The sequence below is a fragment of the Melopsittacus undulatus genome (assembly GCF_012275295.1).
Source record: "Melopsittacus undulatus isolate bMelUnd1 chromosome W unlocalized genomic scaffold, bMelUnd1.mat.Z SUPER_W_unloc_4, whole genome shotgun sequence".
NCBI classification, from domain to species: domain Eukaryota; kingdom Metazoa; phylum Chordata; class Aves; order Psittaciformes; family Psittaculidae; genus Melopsittacus; species Melopsittacus undulatus.
This window is the reverse complement of record NW_022993946.1, coordinates 248,319-275,777: the sequence shown is the minus strand read 5'-3', so window position 1 is coordinate 275,777 and position 27,459 is coordinate 248,319. Positions and strand designations below refer to the sequence as shown.

The window sequence follows — 27,459 nt, the reverse complement described above, 5'->3', positions numbered from 1 at the left end:
GTCAACACTAGGGGATCTGCCAACACGGCTGGCCCAGCCCAATCAGAAGTTTTATTTACTGTACTAGGGGATAAAGTTTCTTGTGGTGCACATAAAGATTCTGCTGGGGAAGAGAGCCTGCGTTATTTCTGCTTCAGGTAAAGGGAATCCCATTCATGGTATTGCTTTCGCTCAAAAACTTGGATGTCCTTGCGGGAAGATGGTAAATTCTGGTGTGTACCTCAAGGGGATTTAATTCTGGGGAAAACAGGCAATGAACTCAGTTATATGCTGTTGACTGCTATGTAGCACTTCTAGAACAGCTAAATGCCCATCTCTGCCACTCTGGGTTTTGAAAATAATGTATGTGCTGTCATGATCATCGGGAGAGAATAAAGTCATGGATAGCCAGCAGCATAAGTCTCCCAGTCTTGTCATCAGATCAACATTGACTGAACCCAACTTCCCTTTGATCGTCACCCCAACAAGGAATGAGCTTTGATGAAACCAGCTAAGCTTAACAGTGATGTCAGCCAGCAACAATCCAACACCACACACCATCTCTCCTCTTCTGAAGAACAGTTACGACAGATGAAGCTTTACATCATGGACTAAATTATCTCAACAAACTTTATAGGGGTGGTCCATGGACTGAGGAATGATATCTGTCTCTGTGTGTGTGTGTATGTATGTGTACGTATATATATATCAAGAGACAAAAAGCGATGGCATATTGAAAAACATGGTGTGAATGGTATGGAATGAGGGGTGGACACTGTCCTGGATTCAGCTCTAACAGTTATTTTTTTCCTTCTTAATATCATAGAATTATAGAATAGTTAGGATTGGAAAGGACCTGAAGATCATCTAGTTCCAACCCCCCTGCCATGGGCAGGGCCACCTCACACTAAACCCTATCACCCAAGGCTTCATCCAACCTTGTCTTGAACACTGCCAGGGAGGGAGCATTCACAACCTCCCTGGGCAACTGTCATGGTTTGAGCATGTTTTGAGGGTGTTTTTTGTTCAAGGTTTTTTTCCAGCCAGGTGGAGGAGGGGAGGCCGGGAGGAAGGAGAGACAGGACACCTGACCCAGGCTAGTCAATGAGGTATTCCATACCATAGCACGTGATGCCCAGGAGGCATACTGGGAAAGAGAAAGCTGGAGGGGTAGAGCTCTGGAGGAAAATGGAGGAGGGAGCACGCGGTGCTCGGCCAGGCAGGGTGGAGTGAGTTATGGGTCGGTGGCTGGTGGGGTGTTGTATTCTTTTCACTTGCTGTTTGCTGTATCATTATTATTTGTAGTAGTAAATGGCAGTAGGGGTTTTGTGTTATGCCTTAGCAATTAAACCGTTCTTATCTCAATCCGTGGGGGCTACATTCTTTGGATTCTCCTTCCTAACTCTCTGGGAGTTGGGGGATTTGGTTTAAACCACGACATTTTTTGGCGCCCAACGTGGGGCCCGAGGGTTTGAGATAAGAACAGATCTGAGCGGATTTATGGTCTCTTGTCACAATGCTGATTTATTGGCTCTTAGAGGTTTTTCTCTGGATCTCGCTGTTTCGGGATTTTGCTGGGTACTTTGTGTATGGATTGGATGTGTTTATGTCAGAGGCTTGTAATACGGTGGGGCTCCGGCAGCAGGGGGGGATGGACGTGCCCGTGGACTTGGACTTGTACCAGACCGTCCTGCTGCTCTTCGCCGTCCTTGTCCTCGCCCTCATCTGCGTGGAGCTGTGTGAAGCCAGGAAGGAGCGGCCCCGGGAGCTGCTGGCAGCTGAGGCTGCCAGGGAGAGCGGCACGGGGAGCCAAACGGCTGTGGCAGAGCAGCGGGAGCAGGCGGGGGAGGAGCGGAGCAGGGCAGTAGCTGAACGGCAGGATCAGGCAGCGGGGGAGGTGAGTCCCGCAGCCGTTCCCGACCCTCCGACGGCCGAGAGTGTCCCCCGGAAGTCGCCCGCCGACCCCCAGCAGGATGCAGGAGACCACTCAGCACGTCCCAGCAAGGCAGTGGAGGAACCGAGTCCTGCCGCCGTTCCGAACCCCGCAGTGTCCAAGAATATTCCCGGGAAGTCACCCGCCGAGCCCCAGCAGGATGCAGGAGACCACGCAGCATTTCCCAGCAAGGCAGAGAAGGAAGATCCGGACTCAGGAGGAGAGAAGCTGATGATGGGAGAACTGGCAAGCAGGGCAGCTACATCAGCCCCAGTGACAAATGCAGCAGCAGCACCTGAGAGTTCTGACGGTTATGAATGGCTTTTGGGTGCCCTTGGGGCCTGCCTGCTGATAGTGATAGGGATCAGCCTGTTGGCACACACACAGAGTGTGTTCTATCCACAATCATTTTGTCTGATCCCAAAAGTTAAGCAGAGTCAGGTTTGGGTCTTGTCTAGGGTTAGACAAGGATATCGGAGCACCAGGAGACTGTCCCCAAGGCTGGACAGTCATGAGTGGCAGGACATGTGGGACAGTATGGCCAGGTATCTGATCCACTGGGCCCCTCCAGTGCTTTGGAAGCATTGGAGGTGGAAGGCAGCTGTATGGAGTCCCCAGCAGCAAGCTGTAGATCTGCTGAAGGGGACGGTGAATGATTTTGAGCCTGGTGGGCCCAGATACTTCAGGCTATCAGTCCAGAGATGCAACATAGAGATGTCTCATGATTGAGGGGTGGACTTAAGAGTGATGGTGTATTGAAAATGTGGGATCTGGGCATGACGTGAATGGTATGGAATAAGGGGTGGATAATGTCATGGTTTGAGCATGTTTTGAGGGTGTTTTTTGTTCAAGGTTTTTTTCCAGCCAGGTGGAGGAGGGGAGGCCGGGAGGAAGGAGAGACAGGACACCTGACCCAGGCTAGTCAATGAGGTATTCCATACCATAGCACGTGATGCCCAGGAGGCATACTGGGAAAGAGAAAGCTGGAGGGGTAGAGCTCTGGAGGAAAATGGAGGAGGGAGCACGCGGTGCTCAGCCAGGCAGGGTGGAGTGAGTTATGGGTCGGTGGCTGGTGGGGTGTTGTATTCTTTTCACTTGCTGTTTGCTGTATCATTATTATTTGTAGTAGTAAATGGCAGTAGGGGTTTTGTGTTATGCCTTAGCAATTAAACCGTTCTTATCTCAATCCGTGGGGGCTACATTCTTTGGATTCTCCTTCCTAACTCTCCGGGAGTTGGAGGATTTGGTTTAAACCACAACAGCAACCCATTCCAGTACCTCACCACCCTAACAGCAAAGAATTTCTTCCTGATATCCAGTCTAAACCTCTGCTGTTTTAGTTTCAACCCGTCACTCCTCGTCCTATCACTACAGTCCCTAATGAATAGTCCCTCCCCAGCATCCCTGTAGGCCCCCTTCAGATACTGGAAGGCTGCTATGAGGTCTCCCCACAGCCTTCTCTTCTCCAGGCTGAACAGCCCCAACTTTCTCAGCCTGTCTTCATATGGGAGGTGCTCCAGTCCCCTGATCATCCTTGTGGCCCTCCTCTGGACTTGTTCTAACAGTTCCATGTCCTTTTTATGTTGAGGACACCAGAACTGAACACAATACTCCAAGTGAGGTCTCACGAGAGCAGAGTAGAGGGGCAGGATCACCTCCTTTGACCTGCTGGTCACGCTCCTTTTGATGCAGCCCAGGATATGGTTGGCTTTCTGGGCTGTGAGTGCACACTGCTGGCTCATGTTCATTTTCTCATTGATAACACCCCCAAGTCCTTCTCTGCAGGACTACCATGAATTTCCTTTTTGCCCAACCTGTAGCTGTGCCTGGGATTGCTCCCACCCAGGTGTAGGACCTTGCACTTGGCATGGTTAAACTTCATGAGGTTGGCATCAGCCCACCTCACAAGTGTGTCAATGTCCTTCTGAATGGCATTCCTTCCGTCTAGCGTATCAACAGAACCACACAGCTTGGTGTCATTGGCAAACTTGCTGAGGGCACACTCAATTCCATTGTCCATGTCAGCGACAAAGATGTTAAACAAGACCGGTCCCAACACCGATCCCTGAGGGACACCACTCGTTACTGATCTCCAGCCGGACATTGAACCGTTGACCACAACTCTTTGAGTGTGACCATCCAGCCAGTTCTTTATCCACCGAGTGGTCCACCTATGAAATTGATGACACTCCAATTTAGAGACAAGGATGTCATGTAGCTGGTGCATTGCTGTGTTTCGGATTTAGTTTGAGAACAATGTTCATAGCATTCCACTTTTTTAGTTGTTGCTAAATAATGCTTACCCTGATCAAGGTCTTTTCAGTTTCTCATGCTCTGCTAGTGAGGAGGGGCATGGGAAGCCGTGAGGGAACAGAGACAGGGCACCTGACCAAAACTAGCCAAAGGGGTATTCCATACCGCAGCATGTCATGCCCAGTATATAATCCGGTTGGAGCCCCCTGGAAGGCCCAGATCACTGCTCAGATCAGGCAGGGTATCAGTCGTTGGGTAGTGAGCACTTGTATTGTGCATCACTTGGGTTTATTGTTTTTTTCCTTTTTAGTTTTTTATTCTCTTCCTTTGTTATTTCCCTTATCATTATTATTGGTGGTATTATATTGTATTTTAGTTGTTAAAGTGTTCCTGTCTCAAACCATGGGGTTGTCATGGGTTCAGCAGTAGCAATCATTTTTTTTCTCCTTCTTAGTAGCTGGTGCAGTGCTGTGTTTTGACTTTCGGGCTGAGAACGGTTGCTGATAGCAAGTGTGTTTTGAGTTACTGCTCAAATGTTTGGTTTTGTCCAAGGCCTTTTCTGAGCTCATGCTCTGCCAGGGAGGAGAGGAAGCCGGGAGGAGGGAGAGACAGGGTGCCTGGCCTGGGCTAGCTGGGGAGGTATTCCATACCACAGCACATCATGCTCGGGGAGGTAACAGGAAGTTGGCCGGAAGGGGGGGAGTCAGCTCTCTTCCTGGTTGGGCTCGTTTCGGCGGGGGGTATCGTATTCTCTCTCCCTGTTTTTCTCCTCTAACATTGATTTGTTATTGGTACCGGTAGTTATTTCTGTTATACCTTGATTACTGGATTGGTTTTTATCTCAACCTGTGGGAGTTACATTCCTTCGGTTCTCCTCCCCATCCCTCCGGGAGTGGGGAGGTGGGGGGAAAAGGGGTGTGTGGTACTGCAGGAGACTGAGGTGGGGTTTTAAAACATGCAAGCTGTGTGGATTGGTTTTAAACCACGACAGTTCTTTTTGGCGTCCAACGCGGGGCTCGAGCCGTTGAGATAAAAACAGATCTGACAGGATTTATAGTCATTCGTCACAATGCTGATTTATTGGCTCTCACAGTTGTTTCTCTTGATCTCACAGTTTCAGGATTTTGCCAATTACTTTCAGTATATATTAGCTGTGTTCATGTTTATCAAGCATGGAATTCCTTCTCGGGTGGTCATCCTGTGAAGGAGACATTCTTCTACCCTCCCAGTGCCCCCTCTAGACAGTTTACAGCATCATCTGAGAGTTTTGAAATTTTTTAATAGCCTTTTAATACTGTTGAGACTTATATGCTGATTGTGATGGGGATCACCATAGTAACACACATACAGAGTGTGTTTTGCCCACAATCATTTCATCTGATTTCAAGAGTTAAGCAGAGTCAGGTCTGGTCCTTTATTGGGGTCAAGCGACAACATAGGAGAACCAAGATATTTTCCCTGAGGCTGGACAGCCATGAGTGGCAGGGTGTGTGGGATAGTATGGGCAAGTATCTAAGTCAGTGGGCCCCTCCAGTGCTTTGGAATTTCACTTCCAAAAAAGTGCAAAATTTGGAAGAATTAGCAAAACACGTAAATGAGGTGTGTTCTTGTTCTGGCCATACCAGAGATGGACAAATTACAGCAACGTGCTGGGGCTTGGCCTATGCCTACAGGGTCTTGTTCGACATTATCCAGCACCTTCAAAAGGAAAAAAATGTCCCTGGATCTGAGGGCAACACAGAAGTCAGCACAGCTGTTCCAGCTCCAAGTACAGCAGCTACACCATCCCCAGCAACAAGTACAGTTGCTACCCAAACTTCAGCTGTGACAGACAGTGCAGCTACCCCAGTAACGAGTACAGTGGCTATTCAGCCCTCGACTGTGACAGACAGTGCAGCTACCCCAGCAACAAGTACAGTTGCTACTCAAAGTACAGTGATAATCACTGCATTTGAACTAGAGGACCAATTCGTACCAATATCGGTTGCTCCTGTACACAAGAGAAAAAACAAAAGAGAGGGAAGAAGGAGGAGGCAGGATGAAGAAACTATGTATTCACCATCTGGTCTAGTATCTGATCAGGGGTCATCATCACATGACAAAGAAGAAGAAGAGGTGACTTCTCGACCTTGGACTTCAACTGAACTGTGGAATATGCGAAAAGATTTCACCCGTCAATCAGGGGAGCACATAATCACCTGGTTACTCCGATGCTGGGATAATGGGGCCGATGGTCATGAACTATAAGGTACAGAAGCCAAGCAGCTGGGATCACTTGCTAGAGAAGGGGGAATTGACAAAGCAATTGCAAGAGAGAAAAAGTCCCTCAGTCTTTTGAGGTGGCTTTTGGCGGCTGTGAAAGAAAGGTTTCCATACAAGGATGATGTTATGAGTTCTTCGGCCAAGTGGACTACTTTAGGCAAAGGCATCCAGTCTCTGAGGGAATCAGCTATTGTAGAGATGATCTGTCACATCAAGCTGAATAATGGGGATATACCCCTAGATAGAGATGAAGTCGAATGTACACGTCCCATGTGGCAAAAACTTACACGAAACTCACCGTCGTCATATGCCCATTCATTGGCAACGGTAACCTGGAATGACATAGTACCACTAACAGTGGATGAACTGAATTGTCAACTTTGAGATTTCGAAGACAATCTCACCCCTTCCATCATCTCAGCTGTGGAAAAACTGTCCCAGGATCTCAGACAATTGAGGGACGATCTATCTGATTTATCTAGCTCCTCACGTGTGCCAACACATGTCTCAGGTATTAACAAAAGGCATCCTACTGTTCAAGAGAAAAAATAGAAGGTACACACCATGGGCCAGCCTATGGTTTTACTTGCGGGATCACGGAGAAGACATGACAAAGTGGGATGGAAAACCTACTTCAACCTTGGAGGAACGTGTGGGTGAATTGAAGAGGGGAGCAAGGGCCATGACTGATTGTCCCATGGGAGCTGTGGCTTCAGTCTCTGGTGAGCAGGTTCCCAGATGGAGCGGAAGAGCTGACTTTACTCCAGCTCCCCTGATAATGAAGAATAATCTCTTTCAACACGACTTAAGCATCCAACGTTGTTATGACTATTAGAGGGGCCCTGCCTCCAGCCAGGTGGAGGTAGGGGACAATCATATTTACTGGACTGTGTGGATCAGATGGCCTGGCACATCAGTCCCACAGAAGTATAAGGCTCTAGTAGATACCGGTGCACAGTGTACCCTGACGCCATCAAGCTGTCAAGGGGTGGAACCCATCTATATTTCTGGAGTGACAGGAGGATCCCAAGAACTGATTCTACTGGAGGCTGAAATCAGCCTGACTGGGAGGAAATGGCAAAAGCACCCCATCGTGACTGGTCCAGAGGCTCCATGCATCCTCGGCATAGACTACCTCAGGAGAGGGTACTTCAAAGACCCAAAAGGGTACCGATGGGCTTTTGGTATTGCTGCCAATAATTGGTATTCCTCCTCCAAAGAGACTGAGGAAATTGAGCAGCTGTCCACCTTGCCTGGTCTTTCTGAGGATCCTTCTGTTGTGGGGTTGCTGAAAGTCAAAGAACAACAAGTGCCAATTGCGACCACAACAGTGCACTGGCGGCAATATCGCACGGACCGAAACTCCCTTATTCCCATCCATAATCTGATCCGTAGACTGGAAAGGCAGGGAATGATCAGCAGGACGCACTCACCCTTTAAGAGCCCCATATGGCCAATGTAAAAGTCCAACGGAGAGTGGAGACTAACAGTAGACTATCATGGCCTGAATGAAGTCACACCACCCTTGAGTGCTGCCGTGCCGGACATGCTAGAACTTCAGTATGAATTAGAGTCAAAGGCAGCCAAATAGCATGCCACGATTGATATTGCCAATGCATTTTTCTTAATTCTTTGGCAGCATCGAGGACATTATTGTGTGGGCAATACAGCAGAAGTTTTTGAATAAGGGAGGGAAATAATCCAAATCCTGCTGGAAGCCGGTTTTGCCATAAAATGGCGTAAACTCAAGGGACCTTGGGAATAAAATGGCAAGATGGACGTAGACAGATTCCCACAAGAGTGATCAACAAGATAAGAGCAATATCTCCACCAACTGATAAGAAAAAAACACAAGCTTTCTTGGCTGCTGTGGGGTTCTGGAGAATGCAGTTCGATCGTAAGCCCTCTCTATCATGTGACCCGGAAAAAGAATGATTTCAAATGGGGTCCTGAGCAAATTAAACGCGAGATAGTTCATGCAGTGGCCCTTGGACCAGTCCAGACCAGTCCAGATGTGAAAAATGTACTGTACACCGCAGCTGGGGAGAATGGTCCTACCTGGATCCTCTGGTTTTTTGGAGTCGGGGATACAAAGGCTCTGAGGCCAGCTACGCCCCAATGGAGAAAGAGATATTGGCTGCTTATGAAGGGGCTGCTTCGGAAGAGATTGGCACTGAAGCACAGCTCCTTCTGGCACCCCGCTTGCCGGTGCTGGGCTGGATGTTCAAAGGCAGGGTCTCCTCTACACATCATGCAACTGATGCTACTTGGAGTAAATGGGCTGCACTAATTACACAACGAGCTCGGATAGGAAATCCCAGTCGTCCAGGCATTCTAGAAGTCATCATGGACTGGCCAGAGGGCAAAGATTTTGGAATGTCACCAGAGGAGGAGGTGATGTGTGCCGAAGAGGCACCACCATATAATAAATTGTCAGAAAGTGAAAAGTAATATGCCTTTTTTACTGATGGATCCTGCCGTATTGTGGGAAAGCATCGGAGATGGAAGGCAGCTGTATGGAGTCCTCAACGACAAGTTGCTGAAACTGCTGAAGGAGAGGGTGAATCGAGTCAGTTCACCGAGGTGAAAGCCATCCAGCTGGCCCTGGACATTGCTGAGCGAGAAAGGTGGCCAGTACTCTACCTTTATACTGACTCATGGATGGTGGCAAATGCCCTGTGGGGGTGGTTGCAGCAATGGAAGCAGAGCAACTGGCAACGCAGAGGTAAACCCATCTGGGCTGCTGCATTATGGCAAGATATCGCTGCCTGGGTGCAGAAGCTGGTGGTGAGGGTACGCCATGTAGATGCCCACATACCTAAGAGTTGGGCCACTGAGGAACACCACAATAACCAACAAGTGGATAAAGCTGCTAAGATTGAAGTAGCTCAGATGGACTTAGATTGGCAACATAAAGGCGAATTATTTTTGGCCCGGTGGGCCCATGACACTTCAGGCCATCAGGGCAGAGATGCAACATACAGATGGGCTCGTGATCGAGGGGTGGACTTAACAATGGACACTATCTCCCAGGTTATTCATGAGTGTGAGACGTGCTGCAATTAAACAAGCTAAACATTTAAAGCCTCATTGGTATGGATGACGATGGCTGAAGTATAAATATGGGGAGGCCTGGCAAATTGACTATATCACACTCCCACCAACCCTCCAAGGCAAGCGCTATGTGCTTACCATGGTGGAAGCAACCACTGGATGGCCGGAAACATATGCTGTGCCCCATGCCACTGGCCAGAACACTATCCTGGGCCTTGAGAAACGAGTCTTTTGGCGACACAGCACCCCAGAGAGAACTGAGTCAGACAATGGGACTCATTTTCGGAACAACCTTATAGGCACTTGGGCCAAAGAACATGGCATTGAGTGGGTATATCACATCCCCTACCATGCACCAGCCTCTGGGAAAATTGAACAGTACAATGGGCTGTTAAAAACTACACTGAGAGCAATGGGTGGGGGAACTTTCAAACATTAGGATACACACTTACCAAAGGCCACCTGGTTGGTCAACACCAGAGGATCTGCCAACAGGGCTGGCCCAGCCCAGTCAGAACTTTTACATATTGTAGAGGGGGACAAAGTTCCTGTGGTGCACATGAAGAATTTGCTGGGGAAGACAGTCTGGGTTACTCCTGTTTCAGGCCAAGGCAAACCCACTCGTGGGATTGCTTTTGCTCAGGGACCTGGATATAGTAAAAAAATTGGCCAGGAATTGCTACTGCTGAACCTATGACAGGGTTTGCAGTCTTAAGATTCTCCTCCCTATCACACTTGAGGGTGTGTGTATGGTAAGAACTGACAGGTGTGTAGTGCTGTGTCTAAACCACAACACTGTAGAAGAATCAAATTCTGATGTTTTGGTTTTTGGTATGCATGTGCTGGTTTTTGTTTGGTTGGTTGTTTTTTCTTTGTGTGTTGTTTTGTGCTTCTTTTGTGATTATTACTTTTTTTTCTTACGTGCTAAGATAAGAAATGTTTATGCATTAAGATTTCTATGCCAGTGTAAGTGCTGGAAGCAGCTCTTCAGCAGAAGCCTGAAGTATATTTAGGATAAACTGAAGTCAGAGTTTTCGGAGTAGGTTTATTGTTTGAATGCTTTGGTTTTCCTTGGATAAACCAGTGCTAGGGGTTAGTAATTAATGTTTCTCATCCTGCTCACCTATGTGTAGTAGACTAATTTTGGATATGTGCCTACCATGTGAGAAACTTAGCTTTTATTTCTGCTGCTCTTGTGACTTTCATGTGATCACACATTCACTCAATTGGTGCATGTGTGGCTTTATTCATACTCACCCTATACAGAGGTAGGACTTAGATCCTGTGCTGGAGGGAAGGGATGCCATGTGCAGGGACCTTGACACGCTTGAGAGGTGGGCCAGTGAAAACTCATGAAGTTCAATAAGGCCAAATGCAAGGTCCTGCGCTAGGGTCAGTGCAATCCCAAGCAGGACTACAGGCTGGGCAGACACAGGATTGGGAGCAGCCCTGAGGTGAAGGACTTGGGGAAATTGATTGATGAGAAGCTCAACATGAGCTGACAGTGTGCACTTGCAGGCCAGAAAGCCAACCATATGCTGGGCTCCATCAAAAGGAGAATGATCAGCAGGCCTAAAGAGGTGGTCCTGCTCCTCCACTCTGCTCTGGTGAGACCTCACCTGGAGCACTTCATCCAGCTCTGGAGGCATCAATTCAAGAAGGATGTGAAGCTCTTGGAGTGAGTACCTAGGAGGACCATGAAGATGATTGGAGGGCTGGAGCACCTCCTATGAAGACAGGCTCAGAGAGCTGGGATTGTTTAACTAGAGAAGGCTCAGGGGAGGCCCTTAGATCAGCCTTCCAGTACCTTAAAGGGGGCCTACAGGAATTCTGGAGAGGGAGTTTTTGCTAGAGCATGCAGTGACAGGACAAGGGGAATGGCTTTAAGCTGAAAGAGAGGAGATTTAGATGAGATAACAAGAAAGAAATTCTTTACTATGAGGATGGTGAGGTATTGGCACAGTTTGCCCAGAGAAGCTGTGGCTGCCTCGAAGTGTTTAAGGTCAGGATGAATGGGGCTTTGAGCAACCTGGTCTAGTGGGAGGTTTTCCTGCTCATGACAGGGGACTGGAACTAGATGAGCTTTAAGGTTCCTCCCAACATAAACCATTCTATGATTTTGATGTGTCTCTGGTTACTTGGTTATATTAATCTTATAGATTATTTATGTGATAATAATGTTACAAATTTGATAATGTTTTAAAAGAGAGCAAAGATAATTTATATTTTAACTGTAGTGGAAGGCAAAAACCCTCTATTTTACTTCTTTTTGTATGGCAGACAAGCAACATTTGAAAAGACTTAATAATTGTGTTGCCGGTATGGCAGCTTTAGTATTGTTAGTGCTTTCTTCAATTTCAGTGCAGCCTAATCATCATGTTTACTCCAGCCAAACTGCTTTTTCTTATAGCATTGATTTGGTAACAGTGATTCAAAAGCCTGTGACCTCTATCCAAGAGACAGAAGGCAACTCATTTGAGGCTTCACAACAGCAGACCTTTGGCCAAGCCCTAGTCTTCACAAATTCACAGCACAGCACCCAGATGGCATCAGGAATTGGCGTCTCCAGTGCTGTAAACTCTTATTCTCCTCAAAGTCTGGTAAAATTATTTTATGCTTTCTAAATATTCTTAATGAGTAAATATTTCAGGTTAAACAGCTTTTCCAGTAGTGGTCATTTATGAGATTATTCAGTATTTATAAAATTCAGGTTGCAGTGAATTATTAATTCAATTCCTTACATTTGCACATAAAAAAAGATTACTTTTTTCTGGCTTTGCGAAGTAGTTGTTTCTTGGATTATACAAAGTACTTGTGTTAATTTTTGAGTAGAGAGCAGATGTGTTTATTGCATGCTGAAATGATGAAATTGCTTGTTTGTACTGAAGACTTCTATGCTAGAAAACTGCAGTGTGTTATTTCCTAGCACTTATCTGACTGCTTTTTGTGGAAACCTGCTTATTTCTGAGTCAATTGTGAGGGCTAGAAATTGGGCATTTGCATGTATTCTCTGAAAATCAATTCAACTATTAGTAAATACATACTATTTTGAGATGCATGGATTAAAGTGTATCAATATTGTTGCAGTCAGTGGTGGAAGTTGTATTGGTGTGTCCTTGTTTCAGCTGGGATAGAGTTAATTTATTCCTAGTATCTGGTGCAGTGCTGTGTTTTGGATTTAGTCTGAGAACAATGCTGATAACACACCAATGTTTTAGTTATTCTTGATCGAGGGCATTTCAGTCTCTCATGCTCTGCCAGTGAGGGGGGGCACAAGAAGCCAGGAGGAAGCAGAGACAGGACAACTGACCCAAACTAGCCAAAGGGGTATTCCATACCACAGCATGTCATGCCCAGTATATAAACTGGGGGGAGTTAGCCAGAAGGCCCAAATTGCTGCTCGGGTTGGCCTAGGTCAGCAGGTGGGGAGCAATTGCATTGTGCATCACTGTTGGATTTTTGGTTTGTTGTTTTGGTTTTTTTTTGTTTTGATTTTTTGTTTGGTTTTTTTGGGGGGGGTGTTTTGGGTTTTTTTTGTTGTTGTTTTTTTGGGGTTTTTTTCTTTTTTTCCCTTTAGTATTAGTATCATATTGTACTTTAATTTTGTAAAACTGTTCTTTTCTCAACCTGTGGCTTTTACCATGGTGTGGTGATAACCAGTGAGGATCTGGACATATGCTAGAACTGCTGAATGTTTTATTGTTCCTTTATTTGTAATCTAGGAATAAAGAGGTTTTGGTTGCTGCCAGATTGCAGCTGTAGGCACTGATCCCCTATGGTTATGTTCAAATTATTTATTGAGTACTTCACTCCTTCCCCTCTTCTTTTTTTGTCTTTTGGCAGTCTGCAGTTGTTTGTTCTGGCTTTGGAGAACTCAGATCCTCTAAATTGGCAAACTCTACTGGATCCCAAATCTTGGACCAATTAAAATCTCCAGCATTGGGTCAGTTTACCTCTCAACAAAACAATAATAACTCTACCACCACCACAACTACCATATCCTGGGATTTAAAACCACCCGTTACTCAGTCCTCAGTCCTTAGTCAATTTGGTAAGTGTTGTGACATAGTTTTCTCTCTTTTCTTTTTTCTTAGCATGTAAGGTTTCTTAATGTCAGTGACAGTTTAAAATGGCCTTAAATAAAAAGGTTTTTCTAAAAAATATAATCCAAATAATATAACTGGTTGCAACATAGTAGGAGTTACACTTACTTGCTGGTAATAGACATTGTGAGTATATCACAAACTAAGTTTCAATAGGCTTAAATCTGTCTATAAATGCCATTTCATCTTTAGAAGTTGTTGAGCCTTTCTGTAATGACATCTTTGATTTAATGTGATTGAATATTTGAAGTGGAACTTTGATGTGACTTTGTTTCTCAACAAATGTTGGAAAATACTTACTTTCATTGTGGCTATGCTGCTTCTAGCTGAGTATAAGGTTGTACCACATTTTGTCTTTTTTTCCCCCTGTCGTGGTTTAAACCAAGTCCCCCAACTCCCGGAGAGTTAGGAAGGAGAATCCAAGGAATGTAGCCCCCACGGATTGAGATAAGAACGGTTTAATAGCTAATGCATAACACAATAATAATGATAAAGCAAATAACAAGTGAAAAGAATACAACACCTCACCAGCCACCGACCCATAACTCACTCCACCCTGCCTGGCCGAGCACCCGTGCTGCCTCCTCCATTTTCCTCTGGAGCTCCACCCCTCCAGCTCTCTCTCCCAGTTGCACCCTGGGCATCACGTGCTATGGTATGGAATACCTCATTGGCTAGCCTGGGTCAGGTGTCCTGTTTCTCCTTCCTCCCGGCCTCCCCTCCTCCACCTGGCTGGAGCATGTGCTCAGAAAAAGCCTTGAACAAAAACACCCTCAAAACATGCTCACTATCAAGCAACTGTTCCCAGCCCAGAAGTCAAAACACAGCACTGCCCCAGCTACAAGAAGGAGAAAAAATGACTGCCACGGCTGAACCCTTGACAGGGCCCCAATTTTTCTCTTCTAACCATTACATGAATTTTGAATGAGGACTCTATAATTTCTTCATAATGTGCATCACATCTCAGTGTTCTTTCCCTAGTGTGAAGTCTGTGTGCTGAGAATGGTGCAGGTTACCCATTTTGTCTATTTGTAATTGTATGGATTTTTAATTTAATTGAATAAAATTAGTAGAAACAGTGAAAATTACAAACTTGTTTTTTTTCGGTGTAGTTCCTAGTAGCGTTTTCATTGGGAAGTGTGATAGCTTTTGTATCTCTCATGTGTATGCTTCCAGATAGATAAGCAGCCAATTTGGTAGCAGTTAAAATCTTTTATATGCAGCAGTTCTGGGAAAAAAATATAAAAAAATTATGTACATTTTAAGCTACTTTCTAATGGACTTTACCATCTGAATAAACTAAAAACTTTCCCATTTCACATGCTGTGGATCTCTTACAGTTGTTGGCTAGTGCTCTGATCCACTGCCTGGCTTTCAGCAGTGTCCAGTATCTCTTGACTTTCAGCTAGATTGAGATGGTAGATGACTTCCTATTTGTGTTGAAAATCTCCGTTGTAGGGGTAGGAAATCCTAACTCATAATACCCATAAATTGCAACTCCAGACCCCTTGTAAGTAATCACAATTTATCAGCAGTTAATTACAGTGAGACTTGCAGTGTTTGATTACTCTGATTTTTGAAGCCTAATGTTTGATAATATTGTGTGACTGTATAGATAGGTTTGTTTTCATATTTTTAAAAATAAATAAATAAAAAATGCAAACCTACACAAAAAGCCCAGCCCAGAAAAGCACACAAAAAACCCAGCCCACAGCTGTTTGTTTAAAGTAGAGAATATAAAATGTTGGCATTATTATTGCAGTGGTAATATAAAATGTGAAACTCGTGATGACTGAAAGAACTTGCACACTATAAAATCATAGCTGTTGAGAGTGTCAAGTCACCCAGGTTATTTCATAAAGAGTCAAATCATGAAGAGCAGAGTTTAATGCTTTAACTTTGACGTTTATTTTTTCTTAACGCTGACCAGACTTTAAATCCCAACCTGAACCATCCCCAGTTCTGAGCCAGCTGACCAAGCGACAGCAACAACAAACACAGGCTGTTCCTGTTCCTCCTGGGCTGGAGTCCTCCTCCTCCCAGATAAAACTCCAAGAGCCATCGCCAGTAGACAAATCTACAGCTGTTGGCAAAATGTTACAGCCCCCCACTATATCTATGGATAAGCAAGCAGTGACTGCCCATCAAACCCAGCAGAAACAGATAAAACCACCAAAACGGAGGATAGCTCCAGCATCCAAGGTGGGTAATTGAGAAGTATCTTCTCCTTTTATGTATAAACATACAAAAGCTTCTATCATAAATAGCATGGCCAGAAGGACTTGGGAAGAGTACATGACACTTGTGTTCAGTTTTGGGTCCTTCACTACAAAAAAGACATTGAGGTGCTAGAGCCAGTCCAAAGAAGGGCAACAAAGCTGGTGAAGGGTCTAGAGAACAAGACTTATAAGGAATGGCTGAGGGAACTGGAGTTGTTTAGTCTAAAGGAGGCTAAGGGAAGACATTGCTCTTCACAACTAAGTGAAAGGAAGTCGTAGCGAGGTGGCTGTTGGTCTCAGTAAAAAGTTGATAGGATGAGAGGAAATGGCCTCAGGTTGTACCAAGGGAAGTTTAGACAGGATATTAGGAAAAATTTCTTCCCCAAAAGGGTTGTCAAGCATTGGAACAAGCTGCCCAGGGGAGTGGTTGAGTCACCATCCCTGGAGGCAATTAAAAGATGTAGTTGTGGTGCTTAGGGACATGGTTTAGTGGTGGACTTGGCAGTGCTGGGTTTTACAGTTGGACTTGATGATCTTATGGGTCTTTTCCAACCTAAATTTTATGGTTCTATTCTATATAAATTGTTAAGGAGAAGGAGAGCGAAGACCACGGTCTGTTTCTTGATTTTAAAGCAGGAAAATCTAAGCTGGATAGTTTCTAGGTCCAAAATACAGTGATTTTATCTTTTCCAAGCACATGTCTGATTGCTCTATGTGGAAAATTACTCTTGCAAGTGATTATGGGGTATTTTTGTGTTGTTTTTTTTTTTCTCTTAGCTTGGTTTGGGTTTTTTTTGGTTTTTTTTGTGGTTTTTTTGGTTTTTTTTTTTGTTTGGTTTGGGTTTTTTTTCTTTGATTTCGTAGCCACAATCTGAATGTTGGCTGAAGGGGACAGATACAGATGATGCTTTGATATTCTAGAATAGTGTGGCTCACTCTTTCAGCTCCAGATCAGGGAACAGAATCAATTAATTAATTTCAGGTTACAAGAATGTAGTTAACTTATGGGACGTAAAGTGGGGGGGTTGTTGCAGATGTAGTTAGCAGTAAGGCTGAGGCAGTAACTGAAGATGCCTGTAGTTAAGGGAGGAGAGGGTGTCAGTTACTGACATCTGTCATTATAATAGTAATACAAATGCAAAACAATTATGGCTTTTTTAACTCCTTTAAGATTCCTGCCTCTGCAGTGGAGATGCCTGGATCATCAGATGTGGCAGGGTTAAATGTTCAGTTTGGATCAGAGCCTGCACTCCTAGAGTTTGGATCAACTTCAAGCAGTGAGAATGCCAGCCAGGCGACCAACAATAGGTTGTACTCAAAATCTGTAAAGTATATGTGAGCTCCCCTTATGCGTTCTTGCATGTCTTCTTTAGGGAGTTAGGTTTGTGCCAAAAACTTCGAGGCACAGTTAGCATGTAATGGAAAGGGGAAATATGATGATTTTTAAGGCTATTTTCTGTGTGTGGCATCTTAAAGGAGAAATGTCTTTATGAATGACAATCAAGATTTCCTTGGATGGGTTGATGAAAAGCTAGATATGACATGAATGTAAAGAACCTTATAATAAGCTACCCTTTATCAAATTGCTTTCTCATGTTTAATTGTCCTGATTTTCAAATTTGTTTGAGGGTTTGTTCCTCACAACTCAAATTTTTCTGCTTTTGATCCAGGAGAGATGACCTGAGAGATACCATATGTGCATGTCCGTAGGTTGGCATCAGATTACAGATCTGATGGATGCTCCTATGGGATGAGAAAAGAAGCCAGTCTTTCAGTATGCAGAAGATCTTACTGAAATGCTGAAATAGCCAATGATGAATACCAATGTGCCAGTGACCCTTTTAAAAAATTATTAATTCAAAAATTAGCTTCAGCAAAAAGCTTCCTAAAGTTAATTCAGAAATTCTAGTAAAAATTAACTTCTGCATTAATTTCTAGTTCTATAAATTCATCTGTTTAGAAAGTAAAATGCTCCTGCATGTTTTGAAATATTTTTTCCTCTTTGCATAGTTCATTCTTTTAGACATTAGAATTCTATTATAAAAGAGACTGGATGTTTCTCATAATATACCAGACTTTATGGATCTGATTGTTTAAAAGAAGAGAGATTATGATCATTAATTTATCCTTTAAGAATGTGGAAGGAACATGACTGTAAAATGCTTGTGTGAAAACTCTTTGTTGGGCAGTGATTACTGGGGACAAAGGCAAAATTTTTTTATTTTATTTTAGATTTTTTTTTCTAGTTTTATAAATAGTATAGATTTGACTACATGTTTAAGGTAGTTCTAGGTAACTGTATAGGAGCTGATATTTTTATGAAGATGTTTGAGATGTCATTTACTAAGATGATAAATAATTTTTACTTTTTCCAGTGATTTTTTGAATACCTCTTTGCCAATATCCAATACAGTACAGGAGTCCACCTACACAACCTCTGCCATCACCTCTTCCAGTCTCACCTGCTCATTCCAGGGCACTAGCTCAGTGACAACTTCCTCCTATGATCAGACTTCTGCGCATAGTAGGATAGCATACCAAAGCTCCATGGCTACATCTGAATCAACCCCTGTTGCAGTTATGGTGAGTGAATTTCAGGAATAAGACCTTGAAAAAGGTGAATATTCTTATTCATGTTAGACTTGTATTGCCCTGTTATGTTAATATTTTAACCAAGCCAAGTAATAGTTTTGATTCCCGAGGTCACTGTGTTGTTTGTTTGTTTCTATTGTGTTTTTTTGTTTGTTTGTTTGTTTTTTGTTTTTTTTTGTGATATAAAAGCCTCTGATTTTAAGGTGTTTTTGTTTGGTGGTTTTGGGTTTTTTTTACTTTTTAAATTGCCATTTTACCTTTTTTCTTAGTAATACTTAACATACTAGTTGAGGTTCCTTCCCCAAAACTTAGCTTCTTAAAAAGGAATTTTCTCTGTGTATAAATATTAGTTATGACATTTTTCAATAACTTGACAGTTTATATCTAAAGGTATATTATTTATTGAATTTATATGGCACCTGGCAAAAGGATCCCAAATTGTTTGTGTCCCCATCAGCTGTGTTCTTTTTATTGGATTTAAACAGCAGTGGGAATTAGTTTTATGTGTTATTTTAAAAAGTATAAGGAGAGATCTAATCTATGACAGAGAGGATCTCTCTTGGGAGATATTCAAAAGCACCTGCTCTCTTTGTACGTGGAATGTAGGTTTGTTTTAGGAGAACTTAATTTATTAAATGTTTAAGGAACTTGTCAGAATTTGTAAGTTTATTTACTTCTGGCCTTTGTTATGTAATGGCTCAGTCACACTTGTCTTCTGTACTAGCTCTTACGCACTGGTGAGGATAAAGTGCAGGCTGTCAACTTCTGTACTCCAGCATTATCCAAAAACCAACTGGTGCTTCTTAAGTCTTTCAATGGAAAAAAAACTATGTCTCTGTGTAACTTGCATAGTTAAAATTGTGAGTTGTATTAGATCAAATGCACAACCATTTCCTATATGTTAATGCAATTCTTTTTTTTCATATTGGTGTGCACCTGAAGTTTGTTATATGCAGTACATGAGAAGGTCTCCTGCTGATGGGTGTAACACCTTGCACTTGACACTTTATTATGTGGTTTTGTTAAAGGCAGTAAAAAGTTATATTTCTGCCTTTTTTTTTGTCTTTCAATTTAGAATGAATATAGGATTTTGCATGAAGAATGTTCAAATGTCAGTCTGAAAACTTAATATACCTTTAAGATGATTTATTTATTTCTCTTTTGTTTACAGAGCAGGCACAGTGATGTTAGAACACAGGCAACTCTTGACAGTAAGTTTACAAAGTTTGGTTGCGCACAGGACTTTCTGATCTTTCCTACTACTTGCTTTGTGCACAACTGTATTGGTGACATCTGTTTTATGTTTTTATATTGTTCTCACTGGCTAATTTTTGGCTGACCCATTTGGGTTTATTTTGTACTTGCATAAGATATATTGCTTGCTTCTTGACTAAAACTGAAGTATGAAGGCAGCCCTATTAAATCTGGAAACCTAAGCAGTCTCAGAATTAGAAAAGCTGCTTTGCAGCTGATTTTTCTTTTGACTGTATCTGCCCAAAACAAAAACAAAATATAAAATTAAAAATTAATATCAAACTTAGCAGTTCTTCCAATTCTCTGTTGGGAAGCTGTGAGTAGCATTTAGCTGTAATAAAACAGTCACATTCTTTGAATACACCTCTTGCTGGGTATAGTGCAACTTATGTCCTGTTACACGCCTGTGAGTAACATGCTCCCTCTGCCAGGTAGCTTGCTGCCTTGCATTGGAGTAACAGTAAAACAGTACTGGCTCTGATACAGACATTACTGTCACCTTCATCTTGGCCTGTTTCTAATGGGATATTTCACTTGTAGCACCCTTACAGCTCTCTTCCTGGAGTTAAAATAATTATAGTATTCACTCTTCTGACCTTTATGTGCTGGTCTGTGGAAGTTTTCAAGAGCAGCAGTGTGAATTAGCATCTTTTGGAATTTCAGCATTTCAATTTTAGATTTTAGGTCTGTCATCCTCTTAAACATCTCTTCAGGTAGGGCCTGAAGTTTTGAGTATTCAGACTTGTAAACAGTGTTTTGTTAGTGCCAAGTTAAATTTCAGTGAGCTGAAAGAGTGTATATACAAAAAAAGTTACCACTTAAAAGATTTTTATATATAAAACCAGCTTTTCAAGTGGAAAACTTTCTTAGTCTTACATACAGAACTAATAAACAACTTATGAAATTCACTACAGGACTTTTTGCTTATGGAAAACGAAGATCTGAGAATTAAGTGTGTTCAAGGCCAGGTTGGATGGGGCTTGGAGCAACCTGGTCTAGTGAAAGGTGTCCTTGCCTGTGGCAAGGGGGTTGGAACTAGATGATCTTTAAGGTTCCTTCCAACCCAAACCATTCTGTGATAATTCCTAATATTTTTGTAATTATTCTGTAATGGCTTTATTATTTCTATGCCAGTTCTGAGAGAACTTCCTCTCCCCCTGCATCTCAAACACATAAACTGGAATCAGTCTTCTACCATGTATCTATTTCATGCATCCAAACTATTTTGAAATTCTATTCTTAACATTTGAAAGTACTGACCTTTTCCCTACTGTATGTGCTGGTAATATTCTTAGTTGTTCATCTCTCATCTTTGCTGCTAACCTTTAATATCCAGATCTCATTCTTCGTAAACCTTTAGTGCAAAGCATGGCTGGTGTTTTATACTTCTGACCATCCAACTTGTTTCCTGGTTGTCTTTGTCTTGCACATTGTGTTCAGGCATCTCGTAAGGGGTCTTGATGAAGACCCCTTTTTACTTCAGGAATGGAACCCTGCTCTAAATATATTGAGAGTTGTAAATGTTATTTACTTATTTGTATATGTATCCTGCCAGGAGGTATCAGGTGATACAGTTGCCTTCTTCATAACTGTGTTTCTGTTTGTCACTTTAATTTCCTTCTCTGTTGTCAGTTACCATCACTTATTGCCAAGGCCTCTTGATTTCTGTTTGCATAGCACCCCATCCAGCAACCTGACTTGGGTCATTTAGTGAGGAAACCAAACCAAGAATGTGAACAAACTGTGATGCGTAACCTCCAAGCATGACCATTCTAAGACTGTTTCATGTGCATTACAAGTTAGTGATGATCCACTGGCTAGTGGTCTCTGGTGTGGTATGGAAGCATGGCCTGGCAAAAGGCAGGGCTCAGCTCTCTTTCTGAATTTTATTGATGGGCAAGTGACTCTAATTCTGTGTCTTATCATCGTAGGACAAGAGGTAAGTGTAGAAACAGCTGGATATTACATTGGGCAGCAGAGTTGTTCTGTGTCTTATTACAGTATAGCGATCCTTTGGAAAGGCACATCTGTAGTAAACAAGTTCTACTCTGTATAGCCTAAAAAGTAATATTAATGCTAAATGCTTTTTGTTATCTAGGTCAAATAAAGTAAGACAATATTTGACAACTCTTTAGCCATTAAAAAAGCTTAATGCTGTGCTCTGTTGTAGCTTCTTTTATTCTACTGCATTACACATTTGACTTGTTCTCCAAACTGGTAAGTTGTATGTGCCCTCACACTCCAGTTATCCAAGTCTCAGATATTAAAGGTGCTATGTAGGTTGGAATGAAGAAGCAGAGCTGTAGGTAAAAGCATATTTGTACAGTGCCTTGAAAAGCACAAATGACTTGTTTGCGGAACCAAATGCAAGTAATTTTAAAATTAAGATTGACTCGCAAGTGAAAGTTAGTAATCTAGATAGTGGGAGGTAAAGTGCGTAACATTGTATGTGTGTAGCAGTGAAAATTATAAATCTATTGTAGGTGAAGAGCTTAAAGGGGAAAAAAAGATAATTCTGTTGCTGTTTGAATTTTCATTAATAGCCAGACTGCTTGATACTGTTACTGGTTCTTAACGGTCAGGTTTTTGTAAAATGGGGGGAGAATACTGTTGTGTTCTTGGATGCAGGCTGGGATGTCAGGTATGCTGGAATTTGTCTTTGAATGCCTCTTTTTAACTTGTTGCAGCTACTTCATCAGTTCCAGAGCCTTTTCCTTCACTGTCTCCTGCTGGTTCTCTGCCTAGCATAGTATCCACCACTGCCTTGCTTCTGCCTTCAGCATCACAGCACATGGCAATGTTGTCCAGCTTGCATCAGTTCAGTGATTTGGCCAGCAGCTCACTTTCCCAGTTAAGCAGGTACAGGAGGAGTTGTGATAAACTGAAAGGGTTTCTATTTTGGGAAAAGAGCAAATGTAAGGGTGATTGTGTATGGGGGCTGTCAGACACCAGGATCCCCTTTTCTGACATTAACATTAACTAGAGAGAGATCTAGGAGAGACCAGGATGTTTCTGATTGCGAAGCGTGAGCTCTGGGCTGCCTTTTAATGGTAGAGCAGCTGCTGCCCTCAAGTTTTTCTGGTATATCATAGAATCATAGAATAGTTAGGGTTGGAAAGGACCTTAAGATCATCTAGTTCCAACCCCCCTGCCATGGGCAGGGACACCTCACACTAAACCATGTCATCCAAGGCTTCATCCAAACTGGCCTTGAACACTGCCAGGGATGGAGCATTCACAACCTCCCTGGGCAACCCATTCCAGTACCTCACCACCCTAACAGTAAAGGATTTCTTCCTTAGATCCAGTCTAAACCTCTGCTGTTTAAGTTTGAATCCATTACCCCTTGTCCTATCACTACAGTCCCTAATGAATAGTCCCTCACCAACATCCTTGTAGGCCCCCTTCAAATACTGGAAGGCTGCTATGAGGTCTCCACGCAGCCTTCTCTTCTCCAGGCAACTTTGTGTTTCAAGGGGCTCTTGCTTCAGTCATGGCAGCTAAATTTATTCCCTCACTTTGTCCACAGTGCTTGCTGTTTGTTTAGTGTTATATGTTTGAAATTATTCCTTAATGGTTTACTTCCTGGCTGATTTTGAAATATTGTAGCTTCATTTATATTTGTATTTCTTAGAATTAAAAATTAAATAATTCCATGGAGGCAGTGCATGTTGTTTTGGTTGTTTGGGTTTGGGGGTGGGGTGTTTTTTTTTGGTGTTTGTTTTTATTTGTGTGGTGGGTTGTTTAAATAATGATAAGGGCAATAACAAGGGAAGAGAATACAACTGCTCACCACCCGCTTCCTGATACCCAGCCCAACCCGAACAGTGATCTATCCCTTCCGGGTAACTGCCCCCAGTTTATATAATGAGCATGACGTGCTGTGGTATGGAATACCTCTGGCTATTTTGGGTCAGGTGTCCTATCTCTGCTTCCTTTTGGCTTCCCCTCCTCCCTGGCAGAGCATGAGACTCAGAAAGTCCTTGGTCAGACTAAACATTACTTAGCAACAACTAAAACCATTGGTGTTATCAACTCTGTTCCCAGGCTGAAAGTCAAAAACACAGCACTGCACCAGCTACTAAGACTGAGAAAAATGACTGCCACTGCTGAACCCAGGGCAGGGTTTTTTTCTGTTTCACAGCTAGGACATGGTTGATTCTCTTTTAATATACTAGTGTTTTCTGTTGATTAAAATGGTAAATGTGTCAAATAAGAATTATTCCATTCACGTTAGAAACAATGTCTCCCCATATTTGTTTGCTGAAAAGCTGTGTACATTTAGTTGGAGGATTGATGCTGTTGGACAGATATCAAGCACCATGAAAAGATTATGCCTGAATTCCAAGCATGTCTGACTTGGTTGTTCTGGAGGCTCTTTTCTGTGTCCCTACCATAGGTCAGATGGTCAATTAAGTTTTATTAGAAGAGCTGGGGAGAGTGTGTGAGGGAGTGGTTTAAAACCACATGTTGGACTGAACCACTTATTTCTTTGCTGCCTGAAGTGGTGTCATTGTAATTCCTGCAGACAGGGAACAGTTTTAAAGAGTCAAAGTAAAATTAATCTATGAAACTGCCAAGTTTTATTCTGGTCCCACACCTTGAAGAGCTGGTAGAAGTGTTTGCCCTTAAATTTATATTTATATATGCATATAATTTAGCCTGCAGCTTTGTTATGAAAACTGCTGTATTTTCTTGTGACTATTTCCATAGGGAACACTAAAATATTTGTTATGGTTAGGATCTCTCTTGTTTCTGATTTCACATGAGGAGAGGCTTTTTGAGCACCAAACTATATGCTGCTTTTACTGCCAGAAGTTCACAGGCTTGATCAGCTAGGGGAAAATTGTGGTGAAGCATGAAATCAGACTCTACAACTCAGAGAGGGTTATAAAGCAGGTATGTTTATTATGGTGCCGGCTGCAAGGGGGATCGCTCCTCCTGTCTTTCACACCGAGAGGTTAAGCAAGCAGATATTTATTACACACAAACATGCATATTCATTAGGTTCCTGAGAGAGCATTGGGGATATTAAAATTAGTTTAGATACTCCTTATCAGAAGTCTCCACCCTTTTGGTGCTTGCGCACTGCCCTCCGATGGTCGTGGGCAGGGGTCTTTAAGATGAAGTAAGTGTTCCTCATGGTGCACTTTTCACCTTTGGCACAGTTGGATGCCCCAGTAATCACAAAACTAGTTGAAACCAGCCATATCTGTAAGTTTCTGATAGCTGGCAAAGATTTAGAACAGTGTGACCTTTGTACAAAATTAATTGCAAGCAGAACAGGATGGGCAGACAAGGAGTATCCTAAGCTAGCAGATGTTTGGGAGCCATTGCCTCCAAACTAACTGATAATTAGAAGGATGGAAAGAAATAATTCACTCTTGTTAGTAAGACTACTAAATTCTGTTATCACACCACAGACTTACAACACAAACATTGTTGTCTATCTTAGACCTAAGTTAAGTTAAAAGTATTTTAACCCTATGTTTTCCAGTCACTTGCTTTCTTTATATCAGTGGTGCTAAAGCAGAGTTGCTTCCTAAAACAAAGTTATCTGCGGATGTTTTTCATCAGGGGATTCTTTATGTTCATATTTTGCAGTACATGTATAAAACTGAACTGATAGTTCTGAGTCATCTTTTCAAAGAGGAAATGGCTTTTGGTGTGGTGTGGTGGTATGAACCAGCCTTGATTCAATTGCCAGATTCTGTAGTAGTATGTCTAAGTTTTGGGCTTTCACAGATACTCTTCATTTACTGGTTTTGTGGTTTGCTTGGGGGTTTTATGTGGTTGTTTTTGTTGTTGTTGTTTGTTTTGGTTTTGCAGGGGTGTTATTGGTTTTTGTTTGCTTTGTTTTGGGGTTTGGGTGTTTTTTTTGAGCTCTGTCTTTTGAGACTGTTTTCGGGCTTTTGGCAGAGTTGTGGGGCAAATACATTGCAGTTCTAATTGGTTGAACTAATGTTATGCAAGTTATGTGAGAAATACCATGAGTCAAACCAAAGCACTGCCTCACCTAATTAATACCTGTGCCCTGTAGCAGGCAGTAGCAGTTGCTTAGGGAAAGAATGTGAAACAAACCATGTGTTGTATGAACCTTCTTTTGGTTTTGGACTTTACATGTCTTTGATTTGTTGCTACGTAATTCCTGAATCAACTATTGTTCTAAAAAGATAGTAAATTGATAAATACAAATGAATGGTGGCTTAGATGTTTCTTGTTAGTAATTCTCTGTACTTCAGTTTCTTTCATTAAATGGTAGTAGGATATTAATTAAAGGAAAAAGTTGTCTGTAGTTGTCCATCTCTCTATATATGCATATACATGCGTGTATATACACACATCACTTACAGACATTTTTCCTTCAATATCCTGCTGTGTATGTGTATGCACATACCTACAATTTTTATTCTTTAACTAATATCCTACTACCTACTCTATGTTTGTGTATATATGTGTGTATATATACATATTTAAAAATGTCCTAGGAAAAATTTTCTTTGCAATTTCTTTCTAGCTCCCTTTCCAGTCATCAGAGCAGCCTCTCCCCTGCTTCAGTGTTGTCTTCAAGCACATCACATGTGGTAAGTCCTATTTGGATTTCAACAGATTTTTGGCATATCATCAGTTTATCTGATGATTAAGACCCTCTCTTAAAGTTCATTGTGTCCCAGTACAGCAAGAACCCAAACAAGAGCCTTATCTGAAGGACTTCCAGCCTTCTAATGGTAAAAAAAGTCTTCAGCACTTGTGATTTGTACTATATCAAGAATAGCTATTACAGAGAATTGCCAGTCACACAACTGTAGAGGAAATTTTCATGCCAGCAAGGGAGGATAAAGAATTTCTTGTAAAAAATGTATTAAAAATAAACAAACAAACAAACCCACCACCCCAAACAGAACAAAAAACAAACTCCAACATTTTAACCTAGCTGTCTGAAACTTCTCCACTGGAGAGGTTAGCTGGCAAAATGCAGGTGATGGAATGATGCATGTCATGACAGATAGTTTTTAGATTTTACCATGTGGTATTATTGTTGCCTGTATATTTAATGCATTTGAATTAAGAAGTCAAATGGTGTTGAACACAGTGTTCTAGATGAGGTTGCACAAACAAGAGAGATGCTACCTTGTTCTGTGATGGGGAACCTCTGTACAATCCCAGTTGGGGTGTGCAGATAGGTTACTGCTTTTCTTTATGCCTGTATTTTGGTTTATATTGCTCCATCCCTACTGCATATGTAACTTAAAAATTTACACATATCCAAACATCCTTCTTTTCTGTTGTCAGAGTTGTTTTGGCTTCTTTGTGTTGATGACACTGTTTTGCAAGTGTGATCAGCTTACAGCTAAGGCACTGTATGGTGCTGGATTCAAACCAAGAACATCCTTTATCATCATGTGTTCCTGTAATAGATCTGGTCTGCATTTCAGTTTACCACACCAACTCTGTTGTGGGGCACTGTTGTTTTAATCTTTTAAATTCTACAAGTGCACCGAGGAAATCATGATGGCATTGTCCTGTATTTTGAAGAAAAATGCTGTCTTTTGGAAAAATATAGGAGTTTATTTAACATAACAGGTACTGGCTGAAAAGAGTATATAAGCAAAGGGCAAGAAATAATGCCATGGAGTGACATTTGAGTTACTACTGTATAATTTTGTGATGATGTAGTCATTTGAATTTAACCCTTGTGTAATAATTTTCTTTGAATACTTAAAAACCACAAGCATGCAACTTCATTGCATGCTTGGTGCATAGAGAATGCATATCTTTTTCTTTTGCATGTTCTGCTGTTACTTAAAAG

General features: G+C 42.4%; 1 protein-coding gene and 1 non-coding gene across 11 annotated transcripts in view; both read left to right on the top strand.

Moving 5' to 3' along the window:
• LOC117438277 (ubiquitin-associated protein 2-like) overlaps positions 1-27,459 on the top strand; it is a 128,350-nt gene that overhangs the window by 70,363 nt on the left and 30,528 nt on the right. For all 10 annotated transcript variants that reach the window (XR_004550682.1, XM_034073803.1, XM_034073799.1 and 7 more), the window contains 8 exons: positions 11,892-12,081; positions 13,325-13,532; positions 15,515-15,786; positions 16,975-17,111; positions 18,179-18,386; positions 19,567-19,606; positions 22,337-22,508; positions 26,167-26,233. Coding sequence is in view for 9 of the 10 variants with exons in the window: in XM_034073803.1 (XP_033929694.1) it covers positions 11,892-12,081; positions 13,325-13,532; positions 15,515-15,786; positions 16,975-17,111; positions 18,179-18,386; positions 19,567-19,606; positions 22,337-22,508; positions 26,167-26,233 (1,294 nt within the window). In the remaining variant the exon portion in view is untranslated. The remainder of the gene's footprint in view (positions 1-11,891; positions 12,082-13,324; positions 13,533-15,514; positions 15,787-16,974; positions 17,112-18,178; positions 18,387-19,566; positions 19,607-22,336; positions 22,509-26,166; positions 26,234-27,459) is intronic.
• Positions 16,466-16,559, top strand: LOC117438285 (small nucleolar RNA SNORD121A). The gene has a single exon (XR_004550685.1). It is a non-coding gene; the product is annotated as a small nucleolar RNA SNORD121A (small nucleolar RNA).